At 48.5% G+C, this 14,943-nt stretch overlaps 2 protein-coding genes across 2 annotated transcripts in view; both read right to left on the reverse strand.

Annotated features, from left to right (window-relative positions):
* LOC144120729 (sodium-coupled monocarboxylate transporter 1-like) overlaps positions 1 to 14,943 on the reverse strand; it is an 86,088-nt gene that overhangs the window by 21,090 nt on the left and 50,055 nt on the right. Inside the window, exons 8-11 of the mRNA XM_077653393.1 lie at positions 7,541 to 7,670; positions 4,920 to 5,008; positions 2,517 to 2,626; positions 930 to 997 (exon numbers count right to left, since the gene is read on the reverse strand). Of these exons, the coding sequence (XP_077509519.1) occupies positions 930 to 997; positions 2,517 to 2,626; positions 4,920 to 5,008; positions 7,541 to 7,670 (397 nt within the window). The remainder of the gene's footprint in view (positions 1 to 929; positions 998 to 2,516; positions 2,627 to 4,919; positions 5,009 to 7,540; positions 7,671 to 14,943) is intronic.
* LOC144116463 (uncharacterized) lies at positions 11,138 to 13,868 on the reverse strand. Its single transcript, XM_077651192.1, has 4 exons — positions 13,678 to 13,868; positions 12,838 to 12,896; positions 12,267 to 12,484; positions 11,138 to 11,993 (listed from the first exon to the last, which is right to left on the reverse strand). The coding sequence occupies exons 1-4, from the start codon at positions 13,866 to 13,868 to the stop codon at positions 11,871 to 11,873; spliced, it is 591 nt and encodes a 196-aa protein (XP_077507318.1). The 3' UTR covers positions 11,138 to 11,870.

Below are 14,943 nucleotides of genomic sequence, written 5' to 3' on the forward strand. Positions count from 1 at the left end.
AGTTAACCGGGAGGTGCGCTACCCCGAGCTCAGGTCGGCCAAGGAGCGAGTTACGACCTACAAAGAAATTACTATCCACTTCAAGAAAGACAAATCTTCCCAGAACCACATAGATCTATAAGTAAAACACAAGTCAGCTGGCGGCAGCTCCAAGCAGACACTTTCTTTAATCCGTTCTCTAAATGGTTCCCAGAGCAGTTTAGCCAGGTCTGTTCTCTCTGTGGACACCATAAGGCAGACACACCACACATCCTATACTCATGTAATCAAGACAAGCCGTTGAACAGTCTGCCGCTCTCTTCGCAATCGCAGTGGGAGGCCGCGCTGCTCAACTCGGAACCGTGGGTTCAACTCCGTGTCACGGTACCGGCCGAAGAAGTCGTTCGGCCACCTGGCGTCCGGCCTAGAACAGGAGCCCACCGCGGGGAGGGGAACGTCACCCCAACCCGCGCCTAAGACCTCTTCTTTAACAAAGTTTACCTCCTCCTCCACTGAGCCACCTCGGCGGCTCGAGGGAAAAAGTTAATGCCGTTCAAATGGCAGCGCCAAAGAATGCGCACAAAGTTTCAACATTGATAATTTCTTTCCAGCAGCAGTACACGCTGCAAACGGATTAAGCTGAACTTATCGTTTTGAATAACTGCGCCTCTGGTCACACATGCCGCCATATTCTCAGCACCGCTAGAGCGACACCACCACATCATTCAAGAAATGAAGTGGCTGCAGAAGGCGATGTCTTCCTGACAATGGGCGCACTTCTTCCGAAAAAAAAACAAACAGGCGCAGGTAATCTAGGCGTCATGTTTCTTGGTTTCTCCTTTTTAACCAACTATATATCTTTAAGTGCACCCAAAGCCTAGAGAAGTCGCTGAAATTCATGAGAATTATTTTTACAACATGTTTAAGATTATCACATACATCGCGCTTACCCTTGCAGCTGTTCCCATGTACGGCAGTAGAGTTGCAAACCCGGTCATCATCACGCCGCTCGCAATGGCTGGAAGTAGAATGAAGTATTTTGTTGTACAGCCGTTGTCAAAAACATGCAGCCTACCGTGCTTGCTTCTTGGTCTTGAAGTGTGGTCATTTTGCGTATTCAGCGCTCCAAATCTCATTTCGTTCAGGTGAGATGAACTCTGGTACTCACCCCTGCCAACCTTGGAACTTCCAGCGGCAACAGAGAGCTCCCCTACACGGCTTTGAAGGAAACCCTTTCGACTGAATATTTTTTTACGAAGAGTGTACACTGTATAGCCTTACCGCAAGACAGGAAGATGGACGGTGAAGTCTCTGTTCTCCTTTTGTTTTCGCAGTCAGGGCAGTCACCACTTTATTGCAGAGTTCAGTTAAGGTTCTAGTTCTTCATTTTATCTAAGTCAACCCAACTTGTATTTACCCCCCCCCCCCAGCTACCCGGATTTCGTTTTGCTGAGTTGGTGTATTTCTTTGTCACAGTTTTGCAGGTCTACCGGTCTAATCCTCTTTCAACCATCCTGCCTGGAGAACAGATCTTCAAGTTTACATTCCCCATCCCACCATCCTTCCCACATCACATCCTCCTCCCGAACTCATGCTAAATAGTTATAGTAAGTGACCAACAGTTTACGATAGGCAGCGAGGTATTGTAGTGGTAAGAAGCTACATCTACTATAGAGCAAATGGTGACCGCACATCCGGACCCCGAGAGTGGAATAGCTGAAAGGAGAAGAATGGGGTGGAACGCATTTTGGAGGCAGGTATTCTCAGGTGAACAGCAGCTTACCAGTATCTCAACATTTGACACCTGTGTCTTGACATTACTTCTATATGAAGCAGAAACTTGGAGCCTCAGGAAAAGGTTAAAAACTAAATTGTGGACAGCGCAGCAAGCTGCAGAAAAGAAATTTACCAGGGAAACGTTAAGAGACATGAGAGCACAATGGGTCAGCGATCAGACGTGACGTGACGATACCCTAGTTGAAATCTAGAGCAAAGAATAGACATGTGCACGGCATGTAATGCAGAGAGTAGGTAACCGATGGTCACTTAGGAAAATAGAATAACAGAGTGGATTCCATGAGGAGGTAAACACAGCAGGGGGAGCAGAAAGTCAAGTTGGTGGATGAGATTGGGAAGTTTGAGGAGGTATTGGGTGGTCGGAGCTGGCACAGGGCACATTTAACGGAGTGAAATGGGAGATGCCCTTGCGCCACAGTGGAAGTTACGAGAGCTGATAATAATGATGGATATGACAAATGCCCGACCGACATGATTTGGACTTGTGACTGATAGATCGCTACGCCGGAGCTCCTGCAGTAACCTTTGAACTAAAACAAGCTCTGTAACAGGACGCCAAGCAACAGACTCTGTTACGTCGGCTACAGGTCGCAAGTTCCCTTTGCGAGACCGCACACGTTCACGTCCCTTGAAGGTCTGCCTTGCATAGGAAGAAGCATATCATGTCATGTCGGTCTATGGGGCCAGTGCGTCGTGCTCTTTCGCCGGACGTGCAAATGCAGGCTTCCGTGCGCACGTACCTATGATGGAGATGACGTAACTCGGTCGTTTTTTTGCTTTGGAGAAGTAAGGCGTCACCACATCGACGTAGAATACAGCAGAGTGGGAGTTTATGATGGAGGACACGGTGCTGGAAAATAAAGGAAGTCATTAATCGCGAAGCAAAAGAGATGGGTTTCGCACTCATGTCTCTTTGAACTCAGCAGTTAAGCATATATTCTGCTCGCAGACTGGCATTGGTTATAGCAGATTTTTAACTGCCGTGCTCGAAAACTCGAATTTTACTCGAAGGGAGTGCGCGATGGGGAAAGGCCACGTTTCGACGCATGGCGAGATGCGCATAGCCACTTCATTACGTAAGTGCATGCACCCGCCAATTGAGGTAGCTCATTGGCTGTGTCGATTGGCTGCTGAGCCTAAGTTGGGAGGATCGAACCTCAACCGCGGTGGCCCCAATTCGGAGGCAGCGATATTCCAAAGCGCCCGTGTGATGTGCGATGTCAGTGCACGCTAAGCAACGCCAGATGGTCTAGATCAGAAGGAGCCCTCCACTAAAGCATCCCTCATAGCTTAGGGGCGTTAAAATCCATGTTCGGTGCCAGTGCGACTTAAGTGAATGTTTTTAATAACATGCGCATGGACGAAAGAAGAAGAGTGCACGGCAGCTTCTAGGTTAGAGCTTGAGTTCGCGTCTCAATCAGTCGCCAATTATTGGTATATGCGCTTCGCGCGGTAAACGGTAAAAGCTCAGTATCCCGACTCCGGTGTCCAGATGTCACTTCCAAGCCGTAAAACGAAGATCTCGCATTTGTGCGATTGACTCTTGGAGTTTATGGATGCGTATTCGTGCACCCGCCAATGCTTGCATGGTGAATGCGCGCACACAGACAGTGTTGAGAGCTGAAAATTCGAGCCATTTGGAGTTCGTTAATAAGTGTAGAAATTCTGTGGACAAGCAAATTTGAATCTCGCCTTCGTGACAAACACGGTATGCGGAATTGGGGACCGAACTCGCGTTCTTGTTTTCAGCGCCTCAGTGCGCTCGCCGACTACCTTTGCCCGCAGGGCCGGTGCCTAACGCACGCTGATCGTGACCGCGGCGGCTCGACCTCTGGCCTGCACATGCGCGACATTTCAGGTAACTGAGAAGCAGATGGTGACCGCAATGCATTCGGGGACAGTCTTTTAAAATAGAATTCCTGCGTAAATATACGTCGAGGTAGGCGATGGCATGTAGCTGCGTAATTCATGTCACAGCTGAACTGGAATGTAATTCCCTCTTGCGGAAGGCACATGAGCCATTGCAACGTTTGTAACTCTCTCGCAGTCAGAGTTTTTCTCATTGTGCCTTGCGTATTTTATGAACTGTACGATCCTCCCCTTCGTACATCGAACGAGGCATACTTTCTTGTGGATTCGAATGCGTTACAAGGGACGAATTAAAGTGTGGAGAAGCGTCAGGATAGGCGCTGTATTTTCGTTTTCCTTCGACCTTTGTGCATCGTTAGCCGTTGTGATTGTTCGGAACACTGCGGCTACTTCGAAGTAGAAACCCTCGTCGGAACGTAGTGGAAAACATACGCCAAAGTTGAGCTGAAGTTTAACTTGCAATTTACTGTGAAAGCAACCCGGAATCCAGTGTCCGGAGCTGCTGGTGAACTTGACCAAGCGACGCATAAAAAATACGCAGTACAGCTGCACATCAAAGGAGGCCCTCCAGTCAATGGCGTCCCGATTGTAATGCGTCGCGATTGATCCCATTTCACGGAGGCACCTGTCGTTCATGTGCGGTGTCACGCTAAGGGATCAACCGCTACGTCATGACAAACGCTCGACGCCATTGGCCGGCAGGGCCTCCTTGAGGGGCCTCTGCCGCTTCGTTCTTGAGTTGTATCCGACTACAGTTGAAACGCATTGATCTGTTTTTATTTTTAGGTTTTTACAAGTGATCAGTAAATAAACTCATGTTATCTATTCCTCTAAGCCGAGCGCGAAAAAACAAAGGAAGCAGTCTTTTTTCTACAATGATACTAGTGGTCTGGGCCCACAGATGCATAACATGGCGGGAATATTAGCGAAAAATTCTCGCGCAACTTTTTTTCCCGCGAAGTGTAGTTCAAGAAAAACAGCGATTTATACCAACGCAACAAGGCTTAATTGGGACCATGAAAGGCAGCACCGAAGCTGCAGTTGTTGCACTCTACGTCGCTTCGTTTTGATACACGTCTGCCGGTAAGGTGCGTTGTGTGGTGATGCGGCATAGACGCTGGATGAGTACCATGAGCCCTCCGAAACACACCCTTTTCTCATTAACCAGGCTGTCCCTTTGTAACTCCACTGCAGCTTCGGGATGTTAAACCCCACACCCCACACCAAACGCCCACGCTCACTATATATACTCGAAAAGCAATGGCAGCACATACCTCATGGAGGCGCCGACGACGCCAGCAAGGAAGACACCGCGCATTCCTGGCAATATAGAAAGATTCTCGTTGATGTAGTAGGGCACAATCTAGAGAAACGCACCACAAAAGAGGCTCATGCCAGCAGAAGTACTTGCAGAAGCACTCGTTTAGCGCGTTTTTTTTTTCACACGCTGCTATCGCTGCATGCATGCTTCAGCCAGGTGAGACGAGATTACGGCGAGCACATTTTTTTTATCTTCACAAGGTTAGCATCCAGTATTGACATTGTGTACACACTGGCAAATAAATGTCCCCATATTGCGATAGCGATTAAAATAGCTGGGTTTAGTGATGACCTTGGCGCGCAGCCTGAAATTTAAGGGCGCACCTCAATGCGCACGGAAGCCTTACAATCAGCGATGCTCAATTCACAAGGGTAGCTACTTGGGCGTGTCGGTAGCAGTGATCCATGGTATGGGAGTGTAGCGCAAAACGGGACAAGGGACAAAGAAAGACGCACACAACACAGGCGCTAACTTCCGACTGACAGAAACCTGAGGCGACCAAGACGAATGTGACCCGTGAAAGCAAACAGACTCATGCGCCCGGAAAAAAAGAATGAAAATCAGTAGAACGAGGAACTACAGACATGTACGAATCAGCGATTGTTTGAGAAGGCCAGCTGTCTTTTGGACAAGGAGATAGACGGCTTGCTGGCACAGTTATCTTCCAATAAGCGATACGCGCTGCTTCAATAATTCCACGTGTTAACTGATCCCGGTGTCTGGCCGCGGTCCAGCACTTATCCAAAAATGGCAGACGACCACACTCCTTAAACTGCAAAGTCAGATTACTACCAGTTATAGTTCTCAAGTTGTTTTTCTGTTCACGAAGCCTCTCATTCAATCAACGACCAGATTGACCGACATACCACTTGCCCCAAGAAAATGGGATGTCTTAAACAATGCCTTCAGTACATTTCACGAATTTTTTCCTGTGAGTGATGGTGCACTGCAGCTTTTGGGGGCGTTTATCTGCGTGGGCAAAGTTTTTTTTTTTTTTGGCTAGCGCACTTAGTTTTTCAGAGGCTGAAAAAACCACGCGAACATTCGCTTTCGTCCCAATTTTCTTGAGATTGTGGGACAGGTAATGAATGTATGGAATGACGGCAATTATGTCTTTCTTTCTGAAGGCAAAGACGGTAGTTGATCTTCCTGGCGCTTCTTCTTCAGTAAGCCGGCAGCGACAGAAACACAGATATCAGCTGGGTAGCCTGCTTCATAAAACCTTGCAGGTTGTCCGTGAAAGCTCAGGCTGATGAGGTGAGGGCATGGCTTTTCTTGGGCATTTTTCAAGCAAAAATTAATAATCCCTTGCTTTACGTGTTTCGAATGTGCAGATGTGTAGGGCAGTAGAAGTTTGTTAGCGCGAGGTGAATAGCTCCAACACAAGTGGTTGTCCAGGATTTTAAAACGGATATGACGCAAGCGGATCTCGTTGTCAGTAGGCATTTCGTTAGTCAATAGCAGCGGTGAAAAAACACTTTTGTACATTAGCTAAAATACTGGATTCAACGTGCTCTAAGCACGATGGCGTACGCTCAACCAGAAAAAGGAAATCCTCAACAGCACGAGCACGAAAGACTCTCACCACAAGTGGGCTGGTAAGCCGCTTTTGGAGGCTCCTGTCAAGGTGTGCCACATGCAGGTCACTAAGTGCAAGGGCCAAACAGGAACCAATGCATATTCCCTGTTTCTGAATGTGCGCAGCGCCTTGCCAATTTATGAAGGTGGAGCGGAGATAAAAGTGCAACAATTCCGAAAAATTGCTGATCGACAAACCGGATTCATTCTGAAATGACAGCGCCGAAATGATGAATGGAATCTTCGACTACGGTAAGCAGGTTATGATGGGGCAAGGGGTAATGAAGATCCTTCACAGCGATGGAGAGACCAAGAAGGCTCTTGTCAGAAAGCGATTTCACAGCAGTTAACACTTCGGAACTGCGTACTAGAAATGGGTCATTTATCGTCAAGAAATTTGGTGTTTCTTTTAGAAACACACCTCGGTGCACCTTGAGTAGAAGAAACAACCTTGTGCCATGGCGGTCTTTCGCCGCAGATGCCCTTGCGCCATAAAAATCCATCATCAGAAACACAGCGATAGATTTCTCCCAAGTGTCCTGTTCGGAAATGATTACCCTTAAGGGTACGCCAGCCTTATGTGTTTTTGCGCTGAAAAACACTTCTAAGAAGAGGCGCTTACTACATGCTACGTGCCTCAGGCTATATGCTTAGAGCGCTTTGAAATCAGATTTTTTTTTTTGCGACCGCCAGCTTTTGCTCGCTGGTCCACAATCAGCGCTGCATTTTTCATCTGTGCATTGTGCTCCTTTAAAACTTTCCACACTTTAAATTGAAAAAGGTCCTGAAAAGTAATAATATTTTCGAAATTTTTAACGTTGGTACAATTCTATTGTGCAGAATTGACTACCGTCATTACACAATAATTCAAGTGCTAACATTCAAGTTTGTTCTTCAAATACTAGACGCAATGAGTGACCATGCGCGAAACTAACGGAATTTAAACTGCGTGACTGACGTCATTTCCGGCATTCTAGAAGTCATAAGACTACTCACCTGGTCGTACCTCGGGATGGCTCCGGCCAAACGTGGGTCGCAGTCCCTGTACCAGTAGATGATGGACATCGCCATGACTCCCACCACCAGCAGGAAGATGGCTCCAAGGGCGCACCCTCTGTACGCCACACTGTACGCCAAGAGTATTTCTAGACAAAGAGTGGCAAGCGTGCTGCCGACGCCAATGAACGTGTTCTGGTTCGCTAACAGCACATATTTTCATCAATACTGTACCAAGCGCTAAATTGAACAAAAAAATGGCTTCTTGCTCCGGGCCACGAAGGAACTCTATATAGAAGTGGAAACTCCGCTGTCTGCAGCGACCAGAAAAGGTCACAAGCCCGCGGAGCCACTATCAATGCTGGCGGCGCCTGACGGCCTGGAAAGAAACACACTGAAATACAACGTCATGGCGTGCACGCTGAACCAAACACCCGTGTCGTCTGCTTGTCGTCTGCTTGCGCTGCATTTTTTTTTTCGCAGTGGCTTCTACGAAGCGCCGTATGGAGCCGCCACAGCATGCGACCCCGTCGGCGCATACAATTGTGACTATCTGCCAGGGCCCGGATTACGGAACTAGCTCCGACCGCTCTACAATTGAGAGCGCTCTAAAATTCCCGCTCCTATTGGTCACCGGCGCCATTTTGAAAAGTTGCGTCACGGGAAGCTGCAATGGCGTCACGGACAAGAAAAAACGCATGACGTTGCACACCTAACTATGCCCGCGGTTTTAGACTGTTTTTTGCGACCGCTTAGAGTCGGTCTAAAGTGTTTTAGAGGGAAAATGGCGGCGGCGGCGGCGTCTGCTATTTATTTGTGGCGGAGGCGGCAACGTCGGCGCCAGCAACGACGAAGGACGGTGCACGAGGACGCGTATGACTTGCCGGACGAGCTGTTCCGTCGGTTATTTCGACTCGATAAGGAGAACTTGCAGACCAACTGCGAGGCGTACGGACGAGCGCTTTGTCGGTGCGGCGGCAGGTGCTGTGCGCTCTCCGTTTTTTTGCCTCCGGGGCTTTCATGTGTGTGTCGGCAACGAGCAGACCGTCGGCCTCGCACAACCGACGGTGAGCAAGTGCGTGCGGCGTGTGGCTGAGGCCATCTGCAAAGTCGGCGCACAGAAGGGATGGGTGCGTTTCCCGGCGCACCCCGAGGAAAAAGCGGCAGCGAAGGCGACCTTCCTTCCCCGCGGCACCATCCCCGGCGTCGTCGGCTGCGTCGACGGCACGCTGATTGCCATAAAAGCGCCGCGGGGTGACCCAGCAAACCGGGCAGCATTCTGGAGCCGCAAAGGATACTACGCGATGAACACCATGATCGTGAGTAGTCTGGTTTTCTGACCGCATGTGTTCGAAAGCCGCGACCTCGACAATGGAAGTTCACGTCCAAGATTGTCTGCCTGTGAAATTTCTCGCAGATCTGCGACGCAAACATGAAGATCCTTGCGGTCGACCCTCGCTGCCCGGGGTCTTGTCACGATGCCTTCTCTTGGCGCTACTCACGGCTGCGTCGGAAGGTGGAGCACGGGCTGCTGGAGGATGGAGAGTTTCTTCTGGGTAAGCAGCCTATTGATCATCGGGCCACTTCGACAGCACGTATTAAGCTGCAGCAGTGGCTCATACCTAAATGAGGCGGGTTATAACATAGATGACATGCAACAGTATGATGTATCGTATTTATTTTTGTGTATTTACTGTTACTGCTGGTTCAGGGGCACAAGAAACATTGTTATAAAGTGAATCGTATTTCAAGCGTAAAACACCAAGGCCAAATATGTGTGCACATCGTTATTGTCGTGTAGGATATCACAGTACATCATTAACCTAGAAGGCTGTGCTTACAGAGGTACCCCTTAGTCATGGATCTTCTGCATGCCTATGAATTCTGGTTCAGTATACTGGTTTTGAGCTGCTTGGTATGAATCATTTATTACATAGGCAACAACACACTTCACTGCAAATTTTGGTCGTGCAGGAGACAGTGGATATCCACTGGAGCCGTGGCTGCTCACACCAGTGTCAGGGCATCCTGGTGCAAATACTGCAGAAGGGCAGTACAACGCAGCACATGCCTTAATGCGATGTGCTGTGGAACGCTGCATGGGTGTTTTGAAAAGCCTCTTCCGGTGCCTTCAAAGGTACCGGACACTCCACTACGAGCCGGAGCGGGCGGTGGTCATATTTGCAGCATGTGCTGCGTTGCACAACATCTGTCTTGAAGAAGCCCTGGCAGCAGACGAAGACGACACTACTGATGACCCTGACAACAATGGGCCACTTCTGCTTGCCGGGTACTTGGCGGGGACAGGATCCCGCATGGCCTACCTGCGTGGTAGAGCCATGCGAGACCGTATTATTGGCCTCTTTGGCACAACCCGTTCGCAGAGGCAAGCACACCTGCAGATGGTGCGGCGACAGCAGCAGCGGCAACAGCAGCACCACCGGCAGTAAGCCCTACACCATCTGGCAGCTGTGGCTGCAATGACTCACCGTGCTGGCATGGCGAGTTGTCGCAGCCACTCTTGCTACGGGGCAGTGCCATTGCCCTGTATTAGTGCGTGAGCCCCTGTGTGATATGATGCCCTTGGCCACTGGTAGCCACATTCCAGCATTTGTAAATTACTTTTTCTTACATGTGCTTGAAAGCCTCCAGTGGCAAGATATGAAGTGCACACACCAACTGCTGCTCCGCCGACAGTGGTCACCAGTATGCCTTTCAGTGCATCAGCAAGCTTGTCGCACAGCTGCTGCACTTTCTCCTTCTCAAGTCGAAATACACTCCGAAACAGCTCGTCCAACAAGTGAAATGCATCCTTGTACAGCGTTTTTCGCCGTTGCTTACGTCGACCTGCCCATTTAGGCAAACAGTTGCTTGCGGTAAATATGTGTTTGATGAATGTGCACGAGGGAAAAGTGTGCTGTGGAGACTGCTAGGCACCAGTAAAGCGTTTTTTTTTTGCACCACGTTTATTCATTGGTCAAAATGATTTTTTTCGCCACAGCTGTTCATACTAGTTTCCCAACTGTAACACACAGCAGGGAAACAAATGCATGCAGCATCAACAGTGATTTGCATATGCCTTGTCGAGTGCTGCGCAGAGATTGCACAAGAACAGTTGTATCTTACACTGTGGCCAAACGGTCGAGTTGGCTGTACATTTTTAAGGCGAACAGTGCGAAAGACACAGCCGGAAAGCAGAGGAAACACAGGATGAGCGCTCGTCCTATGTTTTCTTTGCTTTCCGTCTAAGTCTTACGCGCTGTTTGCCCTTAAAAAAAACTTCATCTTGACTGCCAGCTTGAATGCTAATAATCACAGGTTTGGCATGTTGTGCATACTTGTAGGCCCGATGTAGCCCTGGTTTGCACTTTGCTGAAACACATTACATAACTGGTGGAATGCACAGCAAGTGCTAGACAAGACATTGCTCTTCGTAGATTTTACTGGACCAAAAAACCATGTTACGTATACAAGACACACGAGTATCACAGACGATGATGCCAACATGGCTGCATTTTAAGTTGTAAAGGGACCCACAAACGAGAGCCATTAACATTGTTGCATCACACATTTAAAGGTGGAGCTCAAGCGTCCCCCAATTTTTTTTTTTGCCTGCATTCAACACTAGTTCAGAAGTGACTTTGGACGAATGCTGGCAAGCCTCATTTTTCCTCGGGTCTATTGAGGATAGAACATGTTACAATGCACACAATGGACACTATACGGAAAAGCAGGAAAAGTAATGCGAAAAAAAAACAACTCAGGAACATGCGAACAAACTTAACAGGCACAAAATCGAAGTGTTCAAAATGTATCCAGAATCCCCATATTATGATGCCCTTCATAACTACAGTCACTTCGGAACAACTTTGCCCCACATATTGCACTTGCCCACATATTGCAATGAAAGAAAACAAGCACTAGAAATTGCACCTTGTGCACCTGCCACAGCTGCAGGTAAACATTTGAAAGGAATGGAAAATAAAAGAGTATAGGAGGCTTTCACACCTGGCAGAACTTAAATTACATAACTGGAAGAAAATAAACAGTGTGAAGCATCCTAGCTGCAGAGCTTACAAGAAATAAAAAAATGATGGTATGGCACATGGCAGAGATGATCTTGAATAAATACAGAAACCTGACAGAGAAGCAAACAATGTAAATAAATATAAACACATAAAACGGAAATTTTAACAAGCAAACTAAAAATAGTTCAAGGAGTCTGCACATGGCAGAGAAGTAAATAATGTTCTTGAATAAATATAAACATATGAAGCTGTTCTTTCATAAATATAAAAACACGCAAATAATGCAAATAAATATGAACAATTCAATGTGGTGCAGGTGGCACAAGCTGCTTTTGTAAGATTAGCGTCGGTAGGTTCACGTTCCGGATGAGCAGCTCTTGCTGCCCATTTGACGCCTGCACAGCATCTGCCACCTCCCGTATGGCCTGCATATAAAAATACATCCAATTACAAATTATTACTGACAACCAATTTTGAGATCTCGCTTAAGCTTTATGCAAAATTTCAGGGGCTGAGATATTTTTGACAAAGTATGGTTGTAGAAGACTCGTGTCAGTTTCATAAACTCAGCTGTCCCAACCACCTCCCACAAGAGGCGTCAAAACAGAAGTAGAGGTGCTCAAAAGAGAATACTGATATTTATGCTTCAGGTGACGGCTTCGACTCTGCAAAGTGCAGTGTGCGCAGCGAGTACACACCTCCAGCATGCTCTGCTGAAAAGCAGCGTCCTGGCGGTTCCGGGCCTCAGTAAGGGAATCCAAATGATGCGATTCATACAGCGTCTGGTGCAGCACCTCATTGGCCCCATCGTCTCGCCGTCGCTTCCCAAGAAGGCTAGGCGTGGCGCGCGATGAGGGCTGCAGTGGGGGCTCTGGTGTGTGCTGCTGTGAGGGATGCGGCGAGGGCACCGGTGTAGCTGTCGGGAAAGAAAATGTGCTCATCACGTGGTGGAATACGCAAAACATTTGGTACAATGTGTTAGAGGACTTGCCATAAATATACAGGACAGCAATCTTGGGCAGCATTGTTATAGCATATTTCATGTGCACATTTGCTAGACTGCTAGGAGATATCACAGCCTCGCTGCAAGGGAAATAAACATTCTGCACTGCGTGGCAAAGCCAGAGAGAGATAGTTTTGTGTATACTGTAGAATCACTGCAGTATTTTGGCTACTGCTGCAAATGCTGCCAGAGAGTATAGTGCTATTACTTTCAAGCAGCTGCCAGAAAGGGTAGTATGGAGCTTGAATAACGGCAAGCCAACTCACGGTCTGTGGGGCTCAGTGTGTCTTGTCGACAACTTGCTGAGGCTCCCCGTTCATCTCCTCTGTTGTAACAGGGTAAAAGGCGCGGCTGATTGGTACTGGCAAACCATGAAACTAAAAGAGCACTAGCAAAAGAGAAGCAATCAATAATGCTCAACCACTTGTCTATGCATTCCTGCACCTCCTCCGAGACTAAAAAACACCACAAATGGAATAAACAGTGCTAGCAAGGCGCAAGGCACAGACATCATGTTTTTAAACGGCCGATCCCTTGTTGTTGAGAATCGACGCAAGCTGGTTCCACACCTCACCTTTTCAACAGCTCTGTATGAGTTTGTTAGGTCGGCAGAAGCCCGAGCCAAGAGCGGATGGCTCTCGATAAACTCTATTATGATTAGCTCTTGCTCGCTCGGCATTCTTCGTGTTGGCGCCATTTCGAGACTATAATTCCCGCTTAGAGAATTGCAGCAGCGAACACAGCGGGCAAAACAAACAGGCAATAGTTTCTGTTCCGCTTTTCGAAAGCAGGAAAACACCTTTGCTCTGAGTTGGGGCTAATATGTTTTTACAGGAACATATGCGTGTGCTGCGCTGCAGCAACTTATAGCACAGCCAAGAATGACCGAAAACAAGCAAGGTTGTTAGCGTGCGCCCAACCGCCTTGCTTGGTTCTTGCTCCTTCCCAACTGAATCATTTGTGCCAGACGTTTATGAATCCAAAAAAGTTGATTGTATCCAACAAGCCGTGCTTCGTGGACGTCTTGTATTTGCTAAAGCAAAAGAAACAGAACCCCAATCTTATGCTTGGCATGTGGCATCTTTAAACCAATCACACAGGTTTACCTCAAATTGTCTTCGTCGATTTTCGGGCCCGACGTTGCGTGCAGGTTCCTTTCTGGAGGCCCGTGACCTTCACTGACTTCGATAATTGTTATCCGCGCACTCTGGACAACCAAATAGAACCCTGATTTCAGACGACGCGTAAAAAAGCAGGAACTAGCCGTGGGATCAGCTGTTTTCTTGAAGGCCGCCATGTTCACTGTTTACATCTGCCAGCGCGCCCTCATGACAACAAAACTTACCCACGAAAGCAGTTATTTGCAAAACTGAATGTCCTTGTTTTGCTTCATGGCTGTGAGACTGAAATACACTTTTATGAAAGAATAAAAGAATGTTTATTTTATTCACTGCGTGTTCTTATAAAAAAGTTAGCATACGGCCCCTTGCCGTGCAAATAGGCCTCTTGTCCTGCAAATAAACTCTTCCGGGGCGGCACCCTAATAGCCATAGATTTATTCCGCGTTCCGTCACGCGTTGACGTCACGCCTTGTCGTCATGCTGTCGTCATTTTGACGTAACGCTCTACAACTTTAGAGCGAGTTCCGTAATTCGGGCCCTGGCTATGCCCGAAGCCCAGAAGGTATGCCACTTAATGCGTGGCGTAAAAGAGCAGCTATTTGCCGGAATGGTCCGTGACCCGCCACGAACAGTGTCTGACTTCACCAAGGAGGCAATGGGTATCGAGCGCTCTCTGCAGGAACGAGGCGCCCACTACGGACGTCAGGCTACTGTAGCAGCCGCTTCCCAGTGCACGCCTACGTCGCTGCCCGCCGAGGATCTTCGGGAGCTTGTAAGAAGCCTTGTGCGCGAGGAACTGGCGAAACTTCGCTTTGCAGCTCCACAGGTCAGCGTCGCTGCCGTAACGGACGTGGTCCGCGAATAAATCCGACGAGTTGTGCAGCCACCCCCAGCTCCACACCTGGCGCCCTCCGTTTGACGTACAGCGAGGTGCTACGAAGTCCCGGGCCAGAGATGCGAGCCTTTCCCCCCGTCTCTCCTGTGCCATACCTGCAGGAGCCAGTCGCAACTGTACCCTCCGTGCAGCAGGAGTTCAGGCCACCCGTGAGCAAAGCGCACGTTTGGCGTACGCCAAACAATCGGCCGCTCTGTTACCTCTGCGGGGAGCCCGGCCACATCCTCCGCCACTGCCCTTACCGCAGAATGGGTTTAAGGGGTTTTTCACCTGACGCACCTCGACCACGCTACGGTGAAAGACCACGGGATATCGAACAGTACTTGGCTGATAACGTGCAATATTCGACCTCGAAG

The sequence above is a fragment of the Amblyomma americanum genome, chromosome 1 (genome assembly GCF_052857255.1).
Source record: "Amblyomma americanum isolate KBUSLIRL-KWMA chromosome 1, ASM5285725v1, whole genome shotgun sequence".
Lineage (NCBI taxonomy): Eukaryota > Metazoa > Arthropoda > Arachnida > Ixodida > Ixodidae > Amblyomma > Amblyomma americanum.

Coding starts and splice junctions, on each gene's coding strand:
- LOC144116463 (XM_077651192.1), bottom strand. CDS start 13,868: ATGGCGGCCTTCAAGAAAACAGCTGATCCCACGGCTAGTTCCTGCTTT. Junction 12,897..13,677: donor ATCGACGAAGACAATTTGAG/GTAAACCTGTGT, acceptor CTGTTACAACAG/AGGAGATGAACGGGGAGCCT. Junction 11,994..12,266: donor TTCAGCAGAGCATGCTGGAG/GTGTGTACTCGC, acceptor TTTTATATGCAG/GCCATACGGGAGGTGGCAGA.